This window comes from Amphibalanus amphitrite, unplaced genomic scaffold, assembly GCF_019059575.1.
Source record: "Amphibalanus amphitrite isolate SeventyFive unplaced genomic scaffold, NRLGWU_Aamphi_draft 000344F_arrow, whole genome shotgun sequence".
Lineage (NCBI taxonomy): Eukaryota > Metazoa > Arthropoda > Thecostraca > Balanomorpha > Balanidae > Amphibalanus > Amphibalanus amphitrite.
The window spans coordinates 440895-462267 of record NW_024881839.1 but is presented as its reverse complement, the minus strand read 5'-3'; the positions used below and the strand labels follow the sequence as shown (position 1 = coordinate 462267).

At 50.9% G+C, this 21373-nt stretch overlaps 1 protein-coding gene and 1 non-coding gene across 2 annotated transcripts in view; one reads left to right on the top strand and one right to left on the bottom strand.

The window, feature by feature from the left end:
* LOC122389109 (dynein axonemal heavy chain 5-like) overlaps positions 1–21373 on the bottom strand; it is an 85701-nt gene that overhangs the window by 46260 nt on the left and 18068 nt on the right. Inside the window, exons 25-41 of the mRNA XM_043380802.1 lie at positions 20848–21049; positions 20314–20549; positions 19711–19992; positions 8930–9063; positions 8466–8570; positions 7950–8190; positions 7476–7675; positions 7105–7269; positions 6511–6663; positions 5954–6161; positions 5342–5503; positions 4895–4995; positions 4440–4563; positions 3974–4146; positions 3589–3767; positions 635–822; positions 172–366 (exon numbers count right to left, since the gene is read on the bottom strand). Of these exons, the coding sequence (XP_043236737.1) occupies positions 172–366; positions 635–822; positions 3589–3767; positions 3974–4146; positions 4440–4563; positions 4895–4995; positions 5342–5503; positions 5954–6161; positions 6511–6663; positions 7105–7269; positions 7476–7675; positions 7950–8190; positions 8466–8570; positions 8930–9063; positions 19711–19992; positions 20314–20549; positions 20848–21049 (3048 nt within the window). The remainder of the gene's footprint in view (positions 1–171; positions 367–634; positions 823–3588; positions 3768–3973; positions 4147–4439; positions 4564–4894; positions 4996–5341; positions 5504–5953; positions 6162–6510; positions 6664–7104; positions 7270–7475; positions 7676–7949; positions 8191–8465; positions 8571–8929; positions 9064–19710; positions 19993–20313; positions 20550–20847; positions 21050–21373) is intronic.
* Trnaq-cug lies at positions 1646–1717 on the top strand. Its single transcript has one exon. It is a non-coding gene; the product is annotated as a tRNA-Gln (tRNA).

Genomic DNA, 21373 nt, shown 5'->3' with positions numbered 1-21373 from the left:
TTATGTAACCCTGAAAAGCGTACAATGAGGCTGATCGGCGAGCTGACGACGGCGACGCTCTCTCCACTCGAGTAGATGTATATTGTATATTCACATTTATAATTATCCATCTCCGATTCAAGGCATCACTCCAAACTTTATTGGCTGAAGTATAACATTCACATATCGCACCTGTTTGGTGAGCTGCTCCTCGCACAGTTTGTAGAGCGTGAAAAACTTCCTGGCCAGCGTGATGTTCTCCAGGAAGCCGCAGGAGGCCAGCTTGACGCGGATGATGATCTGACGGTCGGGCACCATCATCGCCACATTCCGGAACTGGATCTTGAGGTTCTCCGGCAGCTCCTGACGACCGGCGTAACTGGGGTTCTGTGGAGATGAGTCAGAATATGTCACTAGTTACCCTGTGGGATGACAGAAGTCGACATAGCTGGGATTTTGTGCGTTGTCAGGCGTGAAGGAGCTCAGATATCAGGGCGGCGTGTAAACTGAAACAATGATGAACAGCTGGGACTCTGCGTCAGCAGCGGTGGACGGACGGGAGACGTGCATGGAAGGTGAGGTGCCAACACTCGTGGGATATAGTCACACACAGACCACAGCTGGCTAACTTTTCACAGTTGATGTGCGAACATACCATGGTCAAGAAGATGCCGAACTCGTGGTTCATGGAGATCTCGTCGCCGTCGGTGAAGACAAAGTGTCTCTTGTGCTCCTTTTTGGCGTTGAGTATGACGGCCACCTGCTGGGCGGCCACAGACAGCACCGGCAGCTGGATCCGGTTAAACTCGTCGAAGCATCCCCACGAGCCGGACTGGCACAGACCTGCCGGGGCGGAGGGACAGAGGTGTCAGTCAGCGGCGCACAGCAGAAGTCTGAGCGTTCCATCGCCGTGTGAGCGCGACCCAGGCCTTAGCAGAACATACTGAGGAACGCATGAGGGATAACATGACACCAGCAGTGCATATATAATGATACCAAATCGCATACTAAGAAGCTTTTGTTTGTGTGTTTGTTTTGTTGGGTTAGGCCTTTCATTCTGACAAGACCATTTCAGAGCCGGAAGGATGATAGGAATGAAGGGGAGACATTGGTCTGGGCACACACCGTAGAGAGTCGCCAGGGCTGAGCTCGTCCGAATGGACAGGCCGACCAGCCCCTCAAGTAGGTACTCTCTGCACCCCGGGCTACGGGTGCGCTCTTGGGAGCAGCAGTGCCGCTCCAAGGGAGCAGCCCGCATGAGATAAAGTTGCCTGTCCAGCCCAGAACGAGGGTTGCGGCGTGGAAGAGGATTTGAACATCCTGAGGATGGAAACGACGGAGGGGTGACTAAGAAGCCTTGCTAGTTTCTCAAGACTTGACTGCTGCCTGGGGCTCGGGTTCTTGCCACGATTTGACGTCGATAGTGCTGCCATCTGCGAGTTGTCGTACAAGGGCGACATCTACCCACAAAAGGTGCAACCAAAGCACCAGATCATAAACAGGTGAAGCTCTCAAGAATATAAACAGGAATGCGCAGTTACAACAAATGGTCTTTAAGATAACGCAAAAAAAAAATATATTCTAGAAATGCGATATCCATCAGACATACATCAGTTACCTACAATCCAAGTTAGATTTGATGACCTCTAAAGAACCAACTGCCATCGGCCCCGTGGTGTAACGGTCAGCACTCAGGACTCTGAATCCTGCGATCCGAGTTCAAATCTCGGCGGGACCTCATCTTTTCACACGCTACTTTGTTCAGTCGTTCGTCTTTGGTTCTCGGGCACACGTCTTTATGTATTATCCTCATCATATGTCACGAAATAATAGGTTGCTACCAGTGAGAAAATCATGGCAGCGTAGCGGTAGCGTATAAATGTAGCTTCAAGCTTGTGATGTTCGTCAAGACTGGATCGACAATGATACCCGATAGTTTGCTTGGAAAGTTCGAAGTTAGAAGACCCGCTCGAAGAATAGCTGCATGCGTGCAGTATTAAAATTTAATTTGTTTATTGACCTAATTTGAAACATTTGACCGGACCGATTGGCCAATATTTCATCAAGGCAAAGCCAAGATCACCGGCCCACGACCATTGACCGTCATTGCCGTTGGTGATGCAGGTTGGAGCAGTGTTGGAGTTTCGCGTTGCATTTAGCGGCTCAGTGTTGGCGAAATCGCCAATCGGTGCAGTGAATCTGTCAGATCGAAGTCAGCGAGTCAATAAAACCAAGTTAGTAAGTCAATGAGAACTAGACCAGATAGTATTAAATGACTCATTGAACCATTGGGAAAAATCCAGAAGATTCCCCGAAAACGAGGTCCCTCTGAAAGAAATCAGCAAGTGCCAAAGAACGGAGCCAGTGTAGCAGGACCGCGAGCAGAGCTGCTCGGAGTCACCCGTTGTATTCGGACTCGGCCGGTCTTACAGCCCGGTGCGACAGAAGACGCCGGCCCGATGTCGGATGGGTTCGGCCGTCCGCCGGCCGCGCCGCCCGGCCTGGAGCCGCTCGTGCCGCTGGACCGTCTACTAGTGAAGCAGCAGCTGGAGCTCTGGGAGGCCGTCACCGGCTGGGAGACCAACAACCGCTACACGGTGCACACTGCCGAGGGCGCTGCGCCGCTGTTCCGCGCCGCCGAGCGGAGCAGCTGCTGGCTGCGCATGTGCTGCGGCCCGCTGCGCGCGCTGCAGCTGCTGGTGCTGGACGAACAGCGGCGCGAGGTGCTGCACCTGCGGCGGCCGCTGCGCTGTACCGGCTGCTGCAGCCCGTGCTGCATGCAGCGGCTGGAGGTGAGCGCCGCAGACGGCCGGCCGCTGGGCGCCGTCACTGAGCAGCGCGCCTGTCTGCGGCCCCACCTCACCCTCCACCGGCCGGACGGCGAGCTGGCGCTGACCGTGCGCGGCCCCCGCTGCCCTCTGGCGCTCTGCCGGGACGTAAAGTTCACAGTGGAGTCGGCCGACGGATCCCAGCAGCTGGGCACCATCACCAAACAGTGGGGCGGCCTGGCGCGCGAGCTGCTCACCGACGCCGACACGCTGGAGCTCACCTTCCCCGTCGGACTCGACGCCGAGCTGAAGGCGCTCCTGCTCGGCGCGCTGTTCCTCGTCGACTACATGTACTTCGAAAGCAACCGCTGATTGAATCGCATGAATAGGAAATGGTGAAGGATGGATGCTGTTTCTCAGTTTCCATTTAAGTCTCCGTGTGGGAAAGAGGAGTGCTGATGGATGTTACTGGTGCCAGAAAGAGCTCCAAGTGATGATCATGGTACCTACATGCCTCCGTAATCTCAGTACTATAAACATGTGTACTGTAAACATGTGTCAAACGCGCGGAATCCGTATTCCAACCGGGTATCCGCCCGGTTTCGCAGTGCCGCAGTCCTACGGACTACTTGGCCCGAGTACGTAGCTGATAACGGGTGTCGTTTGAAATATTACCTCGTGTGTTTTCTCTGTCGGTGTTTTCTACGTGGTTCCTGTCTCTGACCGCACTCGTTTGACGAGACTCCACTCTACGATTACGACTATCACAAAAAAAATAATACAGCACGAAGACCATGACAGTAACAACAAACGCCGGGCGTCGCGTTTGAGGCCCACTCGCCTTTGTAGATGCGCCCCAGGCCGCGGAAGTCCATCTGGTCCGAGCAGTTGAAGACGACTACGTACTTGCCGAGCGTCTTGCCCATATCCTTGACCGTCTCGGTCTTGCCGGTGCCGGCCGGGCCGTTCGGACAGCCGCCCATGGACATGTGCAGCGCCTGAGCCAGGGTGATGTAGCACCTGGACAGGAGAGGGGGGGGGGGGGGGGGCGACAGTCAGGGGTTCGGCTAGACCGAGGCGATGATGGATCTGGCTTTAACGTACGTAAAAAGAGTGGATATGCTAGCGCGAGTTGACCAAAGAATCGTCGTTAGACCTCAGCAGACGGGCCTTTGCAGCACCGAGACATAGTTAGGCATCACAGCTATAGTACACGCGGCCCTCACCTGTCTGTAAGCGGCGTGATCACCAGTCGCTCCGTGCAGCCCAGAAACTCGTTCTGGTAAACAAAGTGTACGTCGGTAATGGAGATCCTGGTCTGGTCCAGGTCGTCTTTGAAGTAGAACCGGCACTGCTTCAGCCACTCAAAGTCCGTGACCGCCTTCACCTGCAGTCGGCACTGTGTAGAAGGCGGGAGGTGTGCAGGCACTGTCAATATTGGTGCAGCGAATGGATAAGGTTAATTCCTACCAGCATCATTAACCACTGACCAGCAAAGTGACCATAACTGCGTGGCGCGGCTGACTGTCACTGTGATTTATTTCATCTTTTAATCAATTATACAAGCAGCCTGCTTAGGGTTATGTCTGTTTATCAAGTAAACGTTTATCAACATGATAAGTAAGATAAAAGGTCGTTTAACAATTCCACCAGTGCAGCTGTTGAGCATGGTTTCCGTCTGTACGAACTGACCATGTGGTCGAAGATGTCCCTCTGGTGGACGTGCACGGTGACGAGCGTCTCGTACTTGGTCCGTTCCATGCGCGTCAGGTCGGCCGCCGTCCGGTCAATCAGGAGATTCAGCAGCTCCAAGAACCTGCAGCACGGAATAGGGCTCACAGAATGATGGCGAGAACCGTAATAGGCACGAATGGATTCCTCGGAAGGTAAATTGATTAGCTTTTAGATAATCGTGACTTAACGCATTTTTCTCCTGGAACACATCGCCAGAGTCTCATTTCTTCAAAGTCTCGTCTCTTCATTCAAAGAAGCTCATTTTTTAATTTCAAATATTATGCGAAATGTTGTTACTCTCTAAATCAATTTATTGGCTTCCGGTAACGAAAAGAGAACTGCACAGGAATCTGAAGCACCTTACGATCAATAGCCATATATAAATCGGTCGGTGAATTCCGAGCCTGGCCCACCTGTTGTTGGTGTCGGACATGATTTTCCGGTCGAACCGGGCCTGGCCCAGCGCCATCTCGGCGTCCCGGGTCCAGATCATCTGGATTCCCAGGATGCCCACCTGAAACACCATTCAACTGATTCGTCCGATACAACGACTTGCAAGCTGATGTGACGCTGCTGATTTATCAGCTGTTTCACAATCTACCGCAAATCCCAGCAACTAACAAATGTCGGCTTTGGGGGCCAATAAAACGTATTAAACCCACGCCAAACATGTGGTTCATGACTCCTTGCCGTGACGTGATAATGTGCATTTCAGTTTCACGCTCCGAGGAAACACGCTAGACATGCCATTTTTCCTATACCTCAGGAAACCCGATGAAGATAATGTTATGCTACCGATAGAGCAATGAAGTAGCTCCTAGAAGAAAACATCAAGAGTCCGAGCTCTGTGCGTCCCTCACCTGGGCCGGGAAGCTGTCCAGGAAGTTAAGCACGTTGATGGTGGCGTCCTGCAGGACAAAGTGCGCCTGTCGTATGATGGCGTGAAGCGACTGCTGGGCCATCTTCAGCAGACTCATCAGCCACACCTCGACGCTACCATCGGCCCGGACCGGCTTCTCCAGCTGCCGCAGACGGAGGCGAGAGGGTCCGGGGACGGGTCATGCAAGAGCCAAACACAAGGGTGGATATGCAGAAATAATGTGACGATTTAAAAAGAAGGATAGGTGCACAATCGACGTGCCTTTTTGACGAGCTCCTAAAAGATGTCTCGAGCCACGGGAAACAGGACTACAGAGTCGATGGATCTTTCGTGTCGACTCCGAATTCGACTCCGTCTAGTCGTCTAGCTCCTAAAATGTTTCCAATAAAAATGACCGTTACGTACCGAGTTAATTGAGGCTGGCAAATCACACAGCTAGACCTTAATTTAATCACTAAACTATCACTTAATTTTGAAGACCAATGCACTAACGATTGTTTCTGCTAGCACAGTCATTTGAACACTCCGTTTTCTGATGTCCGACACTCCCAAGCCCCCCCCCCCCCTCCCAAATTGCCCTGGAGCCACTCACGTGGATCGTCTCTCCCTCGCTGGAGATGACGGCCAGTATTTTATCGTAGTCTGAGTCGTGGAACTTGACCGACTTTGTGTTGTCAAAGATGCTCATTAGGTGGCTCTGGATGGTGTGAGAGTCGGAGGCCTGGCCGAGGATCTCCAGCAGGGCCGGGTCCGAGACGAAGAAAAAACGAGGAAACAGCACGCGCTTCTTCTCCAGATAGCTGGAGAGATGGAAACAATGGAAAGTTAAAAGTTGAGTGTTGACGGTAATGGATGACAATCACCCGTTTAGTCGTTTCCATACTCAGGATAGTCAAGTCCTCCGCAACCCCACTCCGCAACCCTTGGGTCCGGGCTGGACAGGTAGCTTTAGCCCATGCGGGCGGCCCAACAAAACAAAACCAAATGCAAATGGATGACAAAGCGGGTAAATACAATACAAAGGAAAACTGTAAGGTTGTCATCCAGCCTCAAATACCAGCAATTAAGCCCATATTTCTCATGTGACATTCATTCATATTCCATACAACGGCTATAAAAAAAAAAACGCCAACAGTGACAAAGACTGACCCTGAGAGGGACTTTTGACAGAGCTCGAGCTGCTCCTGCAGGTGCGGCAGCTGCTGCTTCAGCGACTCCTCTCCCACGCAGCAGCTGACCACGTTCGGCACCTCGTGCGCCCGGTGCATGATCCGCTGCCACGAACGGTCGATTATGTAGAACCTGCAAACGCAACGCAGCATCGTCAACTCCGATCCATCAAAATGCTCCTACTATTGTGTGGAACACGAGATTCAAACGAAACATGGCACCTGTCCTAGACGGTATGCAGACGGTAAAATTCATAAAAGTTGAATTACAAATCATGTAACGAATGAATTTGCGTGTTAAGTGGAACCCGAAGCTGGAATAATCACAAGTTAAATTAGACCCCGCTGTAATAGCTCCACTAATTAGCCTTGAAGCCACAATATATAGACGCACGCGGCTGGCTAAACTAAGCGGAAAGTCCCTCAAAATTCCAACGGTATCCACACTGCAGTGCATACCGGAAGCCTGTTTGAACTGTCCGTTTTGAGGAGTGACTCCTCAATGAGGACACTCATTGTCCTCAATGAGGACACACTGACACTGACACCCAGGTCCTTCCGGAGCCGCGCTCACCGTTTGGCCTCTTTGGGCAGCTGTTTGGCGATGTCACCCCCAACAAACACCGCTTCCAGGTAGACCCAGAGGTTTTGCACGAACAGCCACCGCTCCAGAACCTCGTTCGTGTTCGACAGGTCGGCCAGCCAGTTCTGAATCTGCTTACGGAACGGCGCATTGTACCTGCGGTCGAAACACTTTGATGAGATGGTGAAGCACAAACCTAGCTCCGGATTTAGGAGCCAAAATGGAAGCTCATGAACTGGATGTGGTTCAGCACATCTGTATTGACACGTCATGCGAAACAAAGTGGTGATAGGATTTTTATCATTCAGAGACGGAGCACCGCCCTGGGGCGGATTCACCCGTCCCACACAACTCAGTATCACCTGTTGGAGAGCAGCGATCCGAGCACCATCAGACTGTCCTCGAGCTGACCGATAATCTCCGCCGTGTTATCGCCCCTCAGCAGCAGCTCGCCGCGACTTTTGAACGTCATGAAGCTGAGCTCCTGGGCAGACCACTCGGTGGTGACCTGACGCAGCTTGGCCTCGATGTCGCGCTCCTTCACCGCCGAGATGCAGATGTCCTGTCGACCGCGGGGAGAGGGTTAGAGGTTAGAGGGAGGAGAGCGTAACCTATTGGACGGATACACATATAAAATCGATATAAAATCCCATAAAATCGATGGATGTAGAGCGCTGAATCAGACATGCTTAACGGAAAATTGCCGTAATTTCTTGATCCCATGCAGTAAATACCGAACTAAGTTTGGGTGGCTTGAATTTGTTTCTTCATGATGCACGATGAGGGCATCTCAAATGTTCCAACAAAAATAATCAGTCATCAGTCGAAGGACGCACCTCGATGTCCTCCTTGTACTGCAGCAGCGGCGCCATCAGGATGTCCTTGAGGCAGAAGCCGTCGCTCTCCACATTGTACTGGTACTTGGAGACCTCCGAGAGACGCTGCCAGTGACGCGGCTTCATCGCCTTGTTGGCCATCAGCTCGATCAGCGGACACATGTCGTTGAAGTCATCGATTGTTTTCTTCAGCGCGTTAAACGCCGGCCACTCCTTCAGGCCCTTGGGCAGCTTCCGACATCTGTGGGCGTGAGTGTTACGAAGCGTGAAAAACCTATCGGCAGTTGTACCGGCATTCAGTATAATTGCATACATGCTAACGGATTATGCAAATTTGAACAATGTTTGCAGCTGTATTTGAAAGTGGTCAAAGGCTCGCAAGGTCATACGATTTAAATTATATCAATTTTTAGACAGTTGTCAGGTAGTGATTCCATCTGGTTGACGCGGCTCCTTGATTTGACTAATTGAACCGTTGATTCGAGGTCCAAGTCACGCCTTATGTCAATATCGAACCTGTTTTGGAACTCCATGAGCTCATTGTTGATATCCTCGATGTTGACCTCCTCCCAGAGGATCTCGTAGTAGCTGCTTACTCGGTCAATCACCTCGTTATATAGTCTGAAAATAGAAGGTTGGTTTGTTATTGGCACGGACAGGGTGTGAGGATGACGCTCTAATGGCATTGCAGTAGCTGGTGCCAATATCAATATTTTTTTTCTTCAGAACTTCGAAACTCTTCGACGTGGCCAGCATGCATTCATTAATCTCACACACCACCAAAATCTCATCATCTCGACATCACCAGAACACAACTGACAATAAAAACGGCGGTTGTTAAATTTTCATGGCAGACGGGTTTATACAGCACTTTCAGGTAAGCAGCACTTTCTAGCGTTTTACGGAAATGCCGCGTAAAGCACATGAATCTTTCACGGACTATCGTTATCAGTCGGACAATTGTCAGCGCCTGGTCCCACCTGTACAGTTTCTGGAGCAGGTTGAGCTCCTTTTTGATCTGCCCGAGGATGGGGTACTCCTTGTGCTCCAGTCCGATCAGCTCCTCGCCGCTGGTGTAGATCTGGTGGCGCCGCCACAGGCCGTCGAAACGGTTCTACCGAAGAAAGATACAGGGTGTCCGAAACAAGGAAATGGACGACATTGAAGTCTCGGGTAGCTTCTGGCAGATGTGAATTTATAAGTAGTGTTTGGGATGGGGACAAGGATAAGGATGACTGGGAGAAGGATGAGGATGTAGAGTGGGTAAAGGATGGGTGAAAGGATGGATTCAGGCCCGCCTACTGGCTGTTGTGGTAGCTTCTGCTAATATTCCTCGTGTGTCTAGGGGTATTCTAATCTGTGTCATCTGCACAATCCTACTCATCGTTGTCTAGGGGTATCGTCTTAACACTCAACAATCCTTTAGCCGTTGTCTAGGGGTATTCTGATCGACCAAAAACCATGTGTCCCACAAACCCGTTCGTGTCCGAATCATCATATTGCCAGCGTTTCCACAATCATTTCCAACCTCGAGAAAGAACGTAGAAGGTATACATATTAAATATATATTGTAATTGAAAAGGCCGAAATAAATAAAAGCGAACAATTCAAACAAAAAGAGCCAGAAAACGGGCAATGTCACGGTAACCGTGCACTGCTAAAGTGAATATAGCCAAAGTGCCGAAACAAAAACCGAAACAATGACCAAGCCAAATCATAACACCGATTCGATATTGCCAAAGGGGTGGGACTGACTCATATAGTAGCCAAATAAGTCAAGCGGAAGAGCCGAAATGGAATGAGTCAAGTCCCAAAGACCGTGTCTCACAGTCACGACTCACAGTGACATGTAAACCAACCTGTCGCTCTTGTCACAGTTCCCAGTTCACAGTACCGCGGCCAAATCTTAAATTACTGTTATCAACGCCAGTGTGTGTATATGTGTGTGTCTGTGCCTGAGACATATCTCCGACCACAGCCGAGTCTTGATCCGAAGTCAGGCTCAAACCCTCTCGCTCCGCCGGTTAGCTAGCCAAGGGCGCGACTAGGGCAGTGCAAGAATTCAGTCAGAGACCTCCAACTGGGTGGAAGATAGGCCCCAGGTACTTACATTGTGAGAGAAGTGTCGAGACGTCAGCCGCGAGCGGCGTCACCACCACGAATGAGCGAGAGCTCCCAAGAGAAAGGAAGTGAAGCCCCGAACTCCCGAACACACGCTTTTTATATCACTCGGTCACGGCCAACCTCGCCTCCTCCCCAGCCCTCCGTCGGGAGGAGGAGCTACACGGCACCGCCATCTTGTCGTCGACGAGTGGACCAGGGGCCGGGTAGCCTCAGGCTCTTAGCAGCCCAGCCCCGACGCAGTCCCCACCCCGGGCGCGCCTCGTGACGTCACACGCCCCACCGCTCGGGCCGGGCGGCACACTCCTGCCTCGGGCACCGTCGTCCGGCCGCCGTGTTCTCTTGGCCTTGGTTCGCGCTGTCTTCGGTGGTCGACTGGTCCAGAGGTGCAGCTCCGTCGTGCCGTGTCTATGCCTCCGGCGTTGCCGTCAGGCCGACGCAACCTTGGCCGCGCTCTCCGAGTCCGGGCGGCTCCGCTGCTCGGAGTGGCGATGTGAGGACGGCCGGTCACGAAGTTTTCCACACTATATACATAGGGAATGGAGAACAGATTAGTTCGCCGATCAACTACCACCTTCAGCCATGTTACGCTTTCGTAGATAACATGTCATTCATTCCAGTTATAGATATTCCTAAAACCGCTCGTAGAACTCGTTAAAAAGTCTATCTAATATCTAATCACTATCACACCGTTTTACCTATATATATTTACCAACGCCGTAAAGATTGACGACCTTTTACCTTTTGCCTTCACATTTCCACCAGGTCTTGCTAGACCCGATTGGCAACACTGCCCGGTATCCCGTCACTGTTACGTCTCCATCGCAAGATATGCACGATATGTCACCCCTGTCGCGCCTCCATCGCGACTCGCGAAAGGTTAACCAGTTACCACCTGTCCGTTGATACTGTCCACTGCTCTTTTATCACCTGACTGGATGTCATGGACGAAACTGACAGAAGTTGAGAGATGATTGAATTAGACGATGTTACCGTTGGAAGGTGGCGCTTAATCATTGCCACACCCGACGCCTGAGCTGATGCACCCAGCATATGTACATATGTAGATCTGGACTGGTCGTAATCGATGACGGACCACCATTGCACCGTCCATCTCCTTCCAGGGTGAAGAGCAAAACCTGAGCGCATCTCCGGCTGGTCGCCCATTGGTTCGAGCGTCACGGCTCGACTCCAACGTTCATTGCCTGCATGTCATTGCAGAATGCAGGGCTCCGTGCGCCTGTGCTAGTACTGTGAATAGGAGTAAAGTCACCCTTCCCCGATCCCCACGTCTCATAATTCTACCAAATTTATTGCAAGCTGCGGTACTTTTAGAAGTATGTAGGAATTAAGTCTAAAATCGCTCCAAAGATAACGTTAAATCATTATTTGTTCCACAAGGTTACGACAAACGCACTAAAAGCATTCATGGCGTCGCCGCGCTGGCACGCATACATAATAGCCTCATATTTAGGACACGGCGTCCTTCAGAGCAGAGCCTGCCGGGCGTCGGCTGTCCCGAGCCGCGCGCACCATAATGTATGCATGGGGAGGGAGGAGAGGGAGAGAGAGAGAGAGAGAGAGAGAGAGAGAGAGAGAGAGAGAGAGAGAGAGAGAGAGAGGGAGGGAGGGAGAGAGAGAGAAAGAAAGAAAGAGAGAGAGAGAGAGAGGGGGGAGGTAGGGAAAGACAGACAGAGACAGAACAGACTCACCACTGGCGTCTGCTTGTCATTAAAAGTCAGCTGTCAGGTAGCCTTGCACCGTCTATCCCAGGCACCGTCTATCCGAGGAATTCGGAGTGCTCCGAAAGTTTCGCAGTCCAACGCAGCCGGAAACCAAATTTCTCACATTCCTCCCTTTTTTATAACTAAATGATGATTACCACCTATGGGTTCTGAACCAATTTGTTTCTATATACTCGCATTACCGCCAATGTGCTTTTGAACTAACTTCTAAAACGATACAATTATGCGACGACATGTTAAATGCGGTTGTTTCCATTTGTCCATTGACCGACATTACCTACAACCATGACCATTTTCTCGTCCACTGTCCATGGCACGCCGTTTGGCTGTCTTTGCCTCTGTAAATCTAAACCAGTTCTAACGAAAAGTGTGTTTAATCATCGGTTATGGCTACATGAGAGCCTATTTTTCCCCATTCGTTAGCACCCAACCTTCTTCGCTCCCATTGCTGCACCAGAGCATAATTTTGTAACCAAGCAAAGCAATCATATAAATCCCACCAGACCAAAGGTGAGTATGAGCTCTGAATAAATTAGAGCTTGGACGGTTTACCGTTTACCTGTACTGCGTACCGCATGTCTTTCACTCACTGTCCGTTGCAAATTGGGCAGGAAGTACGTTCCTTCCAGGAGTTGCATTTTAATTGTACTGCTGTCCCTGTCGTTTGGATCCTCACGGGAGGGTTCTGTTATACAAGAAAATAGTAAGTTGTTCTGTTGTCAGGACTTCTGCGACAGATGTCTTCGTCCCTACTTATTGAGTGTGCGGGGCGAGAATAGTGACAAAGGTCTCGGGGAGGTTGGTTGCTTGGTAGTCACACAGAACACCACTTGAGATGCCGTCACGCCTTGGTCTCGCTTGTGCTGTTTGACCCCTCATAGGAGTAAACATTGCCACTCTTGCATACGGTAAGCGACGTACCAGTACTCGTGAAGTGTTCCTCACGTGCATGGGGTCGATTGATCCTGAGGGCAGGGAACGAATGTTCCTTTGGGATTGACTGCATCTCATGCTGTGTCATCCCACGTCGGCTGGTCTTAGCCACCGATAAGCTGAGATCCTGCTCGTGACATTACTGGCCATCGTAAGGGTTGAACTGAGGACACCTGCGACCATTTACCCTTGAACGCCAACTGCTCACCATATTCTGCCTTTGCACTCTCAGAGTAGTCAGAGGACATCGTGCTAGTCGAGACAAGAGCCAACCGACCATTTGGTTGTTTACATTCTCACAGGTTGTTTTTACGTTATCCCAACAGTGGGTTAGTCACTCTGCTGTCTTATAAGGAAACTCACGACTTTATGGGATAGCAGTCGCTGGTTGAGTTGATCTCGCCGACCTTTGGTTCGACTATCTCTGCAAACGCCCATGTCAACAGACCAGCGGTTATGACATTCAGTAGCGGTCACTGGGTAAATTGGGTTGCCAGTCCATCGATAATTATCAAGTGCTCATCCACAACAAGATATCAGACGTGTACTAGGTAGATTTGGACATTAAAAAAACCTCTCGAGACCTTAAAATATTTCACCGTATATTTCACCGTACTAAAGCCCAAAACCGTCTGGTCATTGCTAACGACATTGGTCTGTCCTCATGACTATTCAATGTCGTGCCCACTGGATCGCAACGCACTTGATCGTTCCTAACATTTTTTTTGTTTCGAATTCTGTAAAAAAAATGTTCAAAGGGCATTTCACCTGGAGCCGAACACCTAGCAAGTTACGCCAAATCAGATAAAAATATAATCCAGCTCAGTAGCTAGATCGTCAAAGATGCACACAAAAGATGCACCCTCGCCCAAAATGCACCGAACTGTGCACGTTCTTTCTCACTCTCTCCTCGCCCTATATATCCCTATAGGACTTAAGCGACCTGGTGGTCACCGGTCCCTGTGGACCTCCAGCGTGACCGCTGCATGAACTGACGCAAGCGTAGAGGGGGATTCTTCCCAGACAAGCTGTCCGCGGACTCGCTGTCGTCTCTAGCTTTTTGCATCATCTTCCCCATCCTCTTACCCGCAGGAAGATACCTCAGACTTCGAATCGTCTCCCTCAGACCAATTCGATCGCACACCTCCACCCTCTCCCAAGGGTTTTCATGACCTCTTGACACCACTGTCAGCAGATGGCCACGAGCCTGTCCTCGACAAGAGAATCGTCTCTGAGTCGAAATTTGCCATTGGCATCGCCGCCGCGAGCGAAACCTTCCGAATGGTCGGCTTCGGGCACGAATTATAATAGTTCTCGTCTCCTCCCGTCGCTGAAGGGGCCGTGGTTGGGCAGTCCACGCCAATTCCGTCATACCCCGCGGGCAGACGCCTTCACGCCCTCGGGTTTCCATATTGCTAGAACAAGGAAAACGGAAACGAGGGCAACTGATATCCTCTTTTCCAATGACTGTCGTGGGGTCACACAGACGTCACCCATTATTCGATCTGTACCCCTCTGGCGCCTCGTCACTGGCAGTGTCCAAAACTGCTGGGCTGGCTGATCAGGCGCAGCCGCGCAGCGCGTATTGCCCAGGGGGAGTTGCCCCTATACGCTATTCCCGGCCCGTAGAGTTGGGCGACTAACCTCCTATCTAAGACTCTACGTCCGGACACTCCAAGCACCCGATCGCCAGATGACCTCATGCCAGCCGTAGTCTTTCAACGCGCTGGTGGCACCACCTCGTGGCTGCCGAGTCGTCCCGTATCACCGTCACATTAACCCCGGTGCCTACGTTAGGTATCAGTGCCGAAATTATTATAATAACCGTATCCGTCTGCCAAGTAACAATTTCCGTCTGTGATTGTCCTGCACATACCCTGTGAGACATTACGTCAAAACCGTCGTTACGTCTGCTCCGTCACGGTAAGCTGAGCTTACTTTGGGTCCTCACACTTTACTTTAGTGTTTCAAAAGTCAATACCTAATATCCCTTAAATCTCCGTCGACCAAAAGTTTGTTTGATACGGGGGATGATCGTCTAGTCATTGTGTCATTAGTCACGCTGTAAGCACTAAGCATTCACATCAATTCTCATGCGTCACACACACATGTCACAGATCAATTAGCACGTAACACACGTAGGTCACACTCAATTCCACAATCATGCACATCAAAGGAAAGTCAAGATTTAGCCAGCAAATTTAACCATTAACTGAATTGTGATAAAAAAGTATTTAGTTTGAAAATAGTATTTACTGTAATATGTACCTTGAATGTCTGTTACTGTGAAATAAAATGTTACTGTAATACGTTAAACATTTCATGATTTTCCAACTACGGGTGTTGACACAGCCCAGGTGTTCACAAACTCTGCCCTGCTGTCCTCCGGTGAATCTGTCCAGTGTAATCGGTGTAACAGCCTGTGGTGACCTTGACCGTGAGGCGCGCAGTAACCACGTCACCGCTAGCCTTGGGCGAGTGCGTGTGCGTACAGCGGTGTCCTACTTCCACCTGAAAGCTTTCACCGACCGTGCTGCACTTTCGCCAACAGAGACCCCGATAAAGTGGAGTTGCGAGAGCCGCCTGTGAAACGTAAACATCCGAAGCATAGCTGCTATTGAAATAATTGAACGGTACATAAAATATTCTATCAATTTTGTAGGAAATCTCTACTGTGTCGCGGCCATCGTCATACTATAGGCCCTTGGAACAAAACCAACCGAGAAGAGATAACGTTACTTCCCGTGCTGTAATTGAATCATGAATGTTGTTGCAATAAAAAACGTAACCGAAGTACAATAATAGGCTCTTAAAAATGGAAGCTGAGATACAAATAAAACCAGCAAAGAAATGACAAAAATCCGATGCAATTCACGCTACAGAACCAAAATATTAATCGACCATTATACCTTGAATGATATAAAACGAACTGTCACCAGGCGATGCTAGCTGCTGTAAATGCAAGTCAGAATGAAGTCACCTGAAATTATCGAATGGATCCTATGTCCGAAATTCCCTAAGAAACCAATTAAACCGACGTTAGCCGAGCTTAATTCTCCAGATATTATGGAAGCCATACAACCGCAAAATTAGCCGAAAAATGTTCCCAATATGCCGGTTACAATAGCATTTGAAGGCGGAGTAAAATCCAGCCGAATAACGTCAAACCTAATAGAAATAGCGTTATAATGAAAATACCCAATCAGGAGCCAACCACACAACTTCCTAACATCATTCCGAATCCGGAACACCTCCAGATCTCTAGGTCAAGCAGATCGAGATGCAGATCTCAGCACGCACACAACTTTCTCGCAACCTGTCGGCACAGGACCACGCCCAGGTCTCTTGATCGAGCAGATCAAGATGCAACCCCCGGCTCCCACAACCTCCTAACCGCATGCTGACGCAGGAACACATCCAAGCTTCGTGATCGAGCCGATCAACATGCAAATTTGCACCATTACCGAAGAATACCTTCTGGTAATGAAGGCACCGAATAACTCATGGTTACAGGTGTTTGTAACCCTTGCCGTGCGAAGAGGTCAACGCCCTCCGCGCACCTTCCCAGTCCCGTTGTCTGTGTGTAATGATCGTGTCCATTCCGTATCCGTGACTTTCAATTTCAAACTTAACCTCAGGCTCGCGGTACTGTGAACACTAACCGACCCTCAGAATTTGTTTGTGCGTGTTTTGCACCTACCGTCCTCAATCACTTTCACTGATGGCCGAGCCCAGACTGAATGTGATTACAGTTCGGAGCCGGAAACAATGACCATAAACAAAATAATAAACAAGGTTATTAAACAAGCAAAAGCCAGTAGGGCCAAGGAGATGCCCCATCTCCAGGTCTCTTAATCGAACTGATTAAGATCACATCCCGGACGAGCCCCCAGTGTGAATTTATAAGTGGTGTTTGGAATGGGGATAAGGATGAGGATGATTGGGAGAAGGATGAGGATGTAGAGTGGGTCAAGGATGGGTGTGTGGAAGGATTCAGGCCCGCCTACTGGCTGTTGTGGTAGCTTCTGCTAATATTCCTCGTGTGTCTAGGGGTATTCTAATCTGTGTCATCTGCACAATCCTACTCATCGTTGTCTAGGGGTATCGTCTTAACACTCAACAATCCTTTAGCCGTTGTCTAGGGGTATTCTGATCGACCAAAAACCATGTGTCCCACAAACCCGTTCGTGTCCGAATCATCATATTGCCAGCGTTTCCACAATCATTTCCAACCTCGAGAAAGAACGTAGAAGGTATACATATTAAATATATATTGTAATTGAAAAGGCCGAAATAAATAAAAGCGAACAATTCAAACAAAAAGAGCCAGAAAACGGGCAATGTCACGGTAACCGTGCACTGCTAAAGTGAATATAGCCAAAGTGCCGAAACAAAAACCGAAACAATGACCAAGCCAAATCATAACACCGATTCGATATTGCCAAAGGGGTGGGACTGACTCATATAGTAGCCAAATAAGTCAAGCGGAAGAGCCGAAATGGAATGAGTCAAGTCCCAAAGACCGTGTCTCACAGTCACGACTCACAGTGACATGTAAACCAACCTGTCGCTCTTGTCACAGTTCCCAGTTCACAGTACCGCGGCCAAATCTTAAATTACTGTTATCAACGCCAGTGTGTGTATATGTGTGTGTCTGTGCCTGAGACATATCTCCGACCACAGCCGAGTCTTGATCCGAAGTCAGGCTCAAACCCTCTCGCTCCGCCGGTTAGCTAGCCAAGGGCGCGACTAGGGCAGTGCAAGAATTCAGTCAGAGACCTCCAACTGGGTGGAAGATAGGCCCCAGGTACTTACATTGTGAGAGAAGTGTCGAGACGTCAGCCGCGAGCGGCGTCACCACCACGAATGAGCGAGAGCTCCCAAGAGAAAGGAAGTGAAGCCCCGAACTCCCGAACACACGCTTTTTATATCACTCGGTCACGGCCAACCTCGCCTCCTCCCCAGCCCTCCGTCGGGAGGAGGAGCTACACGGCACCGCCATCTTGTCGTCGACGAGTGGACCAGGGGCCGGGTAGCCTCAGGCTCTTAGCAGCCCAGCCCCGACGCAGTCCCCACCCCGGGCGCGCCTCGTGACGTCACACGCCCCACCGCTCGGGCCGGGCGGCACACTCCTGCCTCGGGCACCGTCGTCCGGCCGCCGTGTTCTCTTGGCCTTGGTTCGCGCTGTCTTCGGTGGTCGACTGGTCCAGAGGTGCAGCTCCGTCGTGCCGTGTCTATGCCTCCGGCGTTGCCGTCAGGCCGACGCAACCTTGGCCGCGCTCTCCGAGTCCGGGCGGCTCCGCTGCTCGGAGTGGCGATGTGAGGACGGCCGGTCACGAAGTTTTCCACACTATATACATAGGGAATGGAGAACAGATTAGTTCGCCGATCAACTACCACCTTCAGCCATGTTACGCTTTCGTAGATAACATGTCATTCATTCCAGTTATAGATATTCCTAAAACCGCTCGTAGAACTCGTTAAAAAGTCTATCTAATATCTAATCACTATCACACCGTTTTACCTATATATATTTACCAACGCCGTAAAGATTGACGACCTTTTACCTTTTGCCTTCACATTTCCACCAGGTCTTGCTAGACCCGATTGGCAACACTGCCCGGTATCCCGTCACTGTTACGTCTCCATCGCAAGATATGCACGATATGTCACCCCTGTCGCGCCTCCATCGCGACTCGCGAAAGGTTAACCAGTTACCACCTGTCCGTTGATACTGTCCACTGCTCTTTTATCACCTGACTGGATGTCATGGACGAAACTGACAGAAGTTGAGAGATGATTGAATTAGACGATGTTACCGTTGGAAGGTGGCGCTTAATCATTGCCACACCCGACGCCTGAGCTGATGCACCCAGCATATGTACATATGTAGATCTGGACTGGTCGTAATCGATGACGGACCACCATTGCACCGTCCATCTCCTTCCAGGGTGAAGAGCAAAACCTGAGCGCATCTCCGGCTGGTCGCCCATTGGTTCGAGCGTCACGGCTCGACTCCAACGTTCATTGCCTGCATGTCATTGCAGAATGCAGGGCTCCGTGCGCCTGTGCTAGTACTGTGAATAGGAGTAAAGTCACCCTTCCCCGATCCCCACGTCTCATAATTCTACCAAATTTATTGCAAGCTGCGGTACTTTTAGAAGTATGTAGGAATTAAGTCTAAAATCGCTCCAAAGATAACGTTAAATCATTATTTGTTCCACAAGGTTACGACAAACGCACTAAAAGCATTCATGGCGTCGCCGCGCTGGCACGCATACATAATAGCCTCATATTTAGGACACGGCGTCCTTCAGAGCAGAGCCTGCCGGGCGTCGGCTGTCCCGAGCCGCGCGCACCATAATGTATGCATGGGGAGGGAGGAGAGGGAGAGAGAGAGAGAGAGAGAGAGAGAGAGAGAGAGAGAGAGAGAGAGAGAGAGAGAGAGAGAGAGGGAGGGAGGGAGAGAGAGAGAAAGAAAGAAAGAGAGAGAGAGAGAGAGGGGGGAGGTAGGGAAAGACAGACAGAGACAGAACAGACTCACCACTGGCGTCTGCTTGTCATTAAAAGTCAGCTGTCAGGTAGCCTTGCACCGTCTATCCCAGGCACCGTCTATCCGAGGAATTCGGAGTGCTCCGAAAGTTTCGCAGTCCAACGCAGCCGGAAACCAAATTTCTCACACAGAACGCTAGATGAGATATAATATTGATAATTTGTTACTATCTTATCAAATGAAGTCTCAATCAATCAAGCAATGCCTGTTCGACCACTGTGAAAATTATCATCTTCGTTGATATACAGATGTTTTGCAGTTCAGCGAAACATTGAAGTCGGAACACCTCTCAGTCGGAACATTGAATCGTAATTAAATCGAATAGCTTCCGCGAATCATAAATAATGGTATAATTTGAATGCCTCCGCAGCCATTCCGCGGTGTCACCCCTCTCCCCTTTAACTCCTACCTGGAAGAGCTGCATCCGATCGGAGGCCTCGCGCGGCTCCAGACCGGGCGACATGGGCCCCTGGCGCCGGTAGTCGGCACAAAACTGGCGCACGTCGCGCTCGAACTGCGCCAGGTTGCGCACCAGCTCGCCGCGGAAGTGCGGCTCCACGGAGCGCAGCAGCGACTGCACCTCGGCGGCGTGGCTCTGCACGCGCTGCCAGGTGTACCGGAGAGTGTCCACGGCGTCTGCGTCCTCCCGGCTGGAGGGCTGGCCGAACTTGGCCAGCACCAGCAGACTCTCCTGGAGATCGTCACAGGGCAGATGATAGACGCGGCGGCGTGACATATCACGCAGAGAAGTACCGCGCTTCAAAAGCTTGTTCTTTCTGCTGATGAACATATCGTTAGCATAAAAGGACATATCTTATCCAAAGTAGAGATAAAGAAAATACAAATATCATGCCGATTGCTTAGGAAATCGTAAGTTTTTCATTTTCCGTGTCAAGGTATAGCACAAACCACAATCAAAGAGTTGCGATGCATTTACAACACTGAATACATTCCCTGCCAGTCCGTCCGCCAGTCCATACCTCTCAGCCCCTCTTTGCTTCCGCCGTCTCACCTCGATGGGCTCGATGGCCCTGTCCGTGTCGATCTCCATATCCCTGACGCGGCGGAGCACCTCCATGGCGGCACGCACGTCCTCCAGGTCACTGATGGGCTGCGCCAGTCTCCGCGCCTCCTGTGTGAGATGTGCCATCAGGCGGGCCGTTTGGCGCCGCTGCTGGTCCCGGCACGCCTCGCCGTAGCGCGCCAGCCAGCCGCGGGCCTCGGACATCAGCCGCCGCTGCAGCTGGACTGGAGGAGAGGAAAAGGGGAGCTAGAGGTTAGGGACTAGACTAGGGTACAGAGCTGACTAATCAAGTGATCAGGGTGCCAACTTAAGGCGAGCATTATTGAAGCGTGAAAAAGGCGTATTGCAAGCGAGGAAGCTATTAAATTGAAGCGCATTAACGATTCTAATATGGGCGCACTGCAAATTCTGAAGATCGACTCCCAATAATGCCTTTCCATTTTTTTCAGATAATCCATTTTCTCAGCCGGGCACCATACTATTCGTCCCACCATGTTCAGGTTGTAGTGGTTTGGCACTGACCTGTGCAGATGACCAGCGCCCCGACACGGCTGGTGGCCGGTTTTTCGGCCAGCTCTGCCTCTATGTCCTTGTAGCGCTGCATCTCGGTCTCGAACTCGATCAGCGAGGGTCTCCGTCGTGTGACGGCCTTCATGGTGGCGCGCCGGTCCATCCGCCAGAGGTGGTGGTACGGCTCCCAGCCGGCCAGCAGGTCGGCGAAACGCTGCAGGGGCACAGGGCAGGGTCACACAGCACGGGGGTGACCCAGGACGGGCTGTAAAATACTTGCCCGTACTTACGTCGTATTTTGCTCTTACCGCGTCGAACTGGGCGGGGCGAGTAAAATACACAGTCCCTCTTCCAGATGGGTGACGTCAATGAGATGGATTCAACAGGACGAAAAAGACCTGTGACAAAGGAAGTGCGGATGGGAGGGGGCAGATAGATATCGCTCAGCAAACAGGAAGGATATGGACGCTAGCCCTCACCCCTCAGTGAGGGTTAGCGTCCAAAGTGCCACCCTCACCAATCGCGTATTGACAGACCA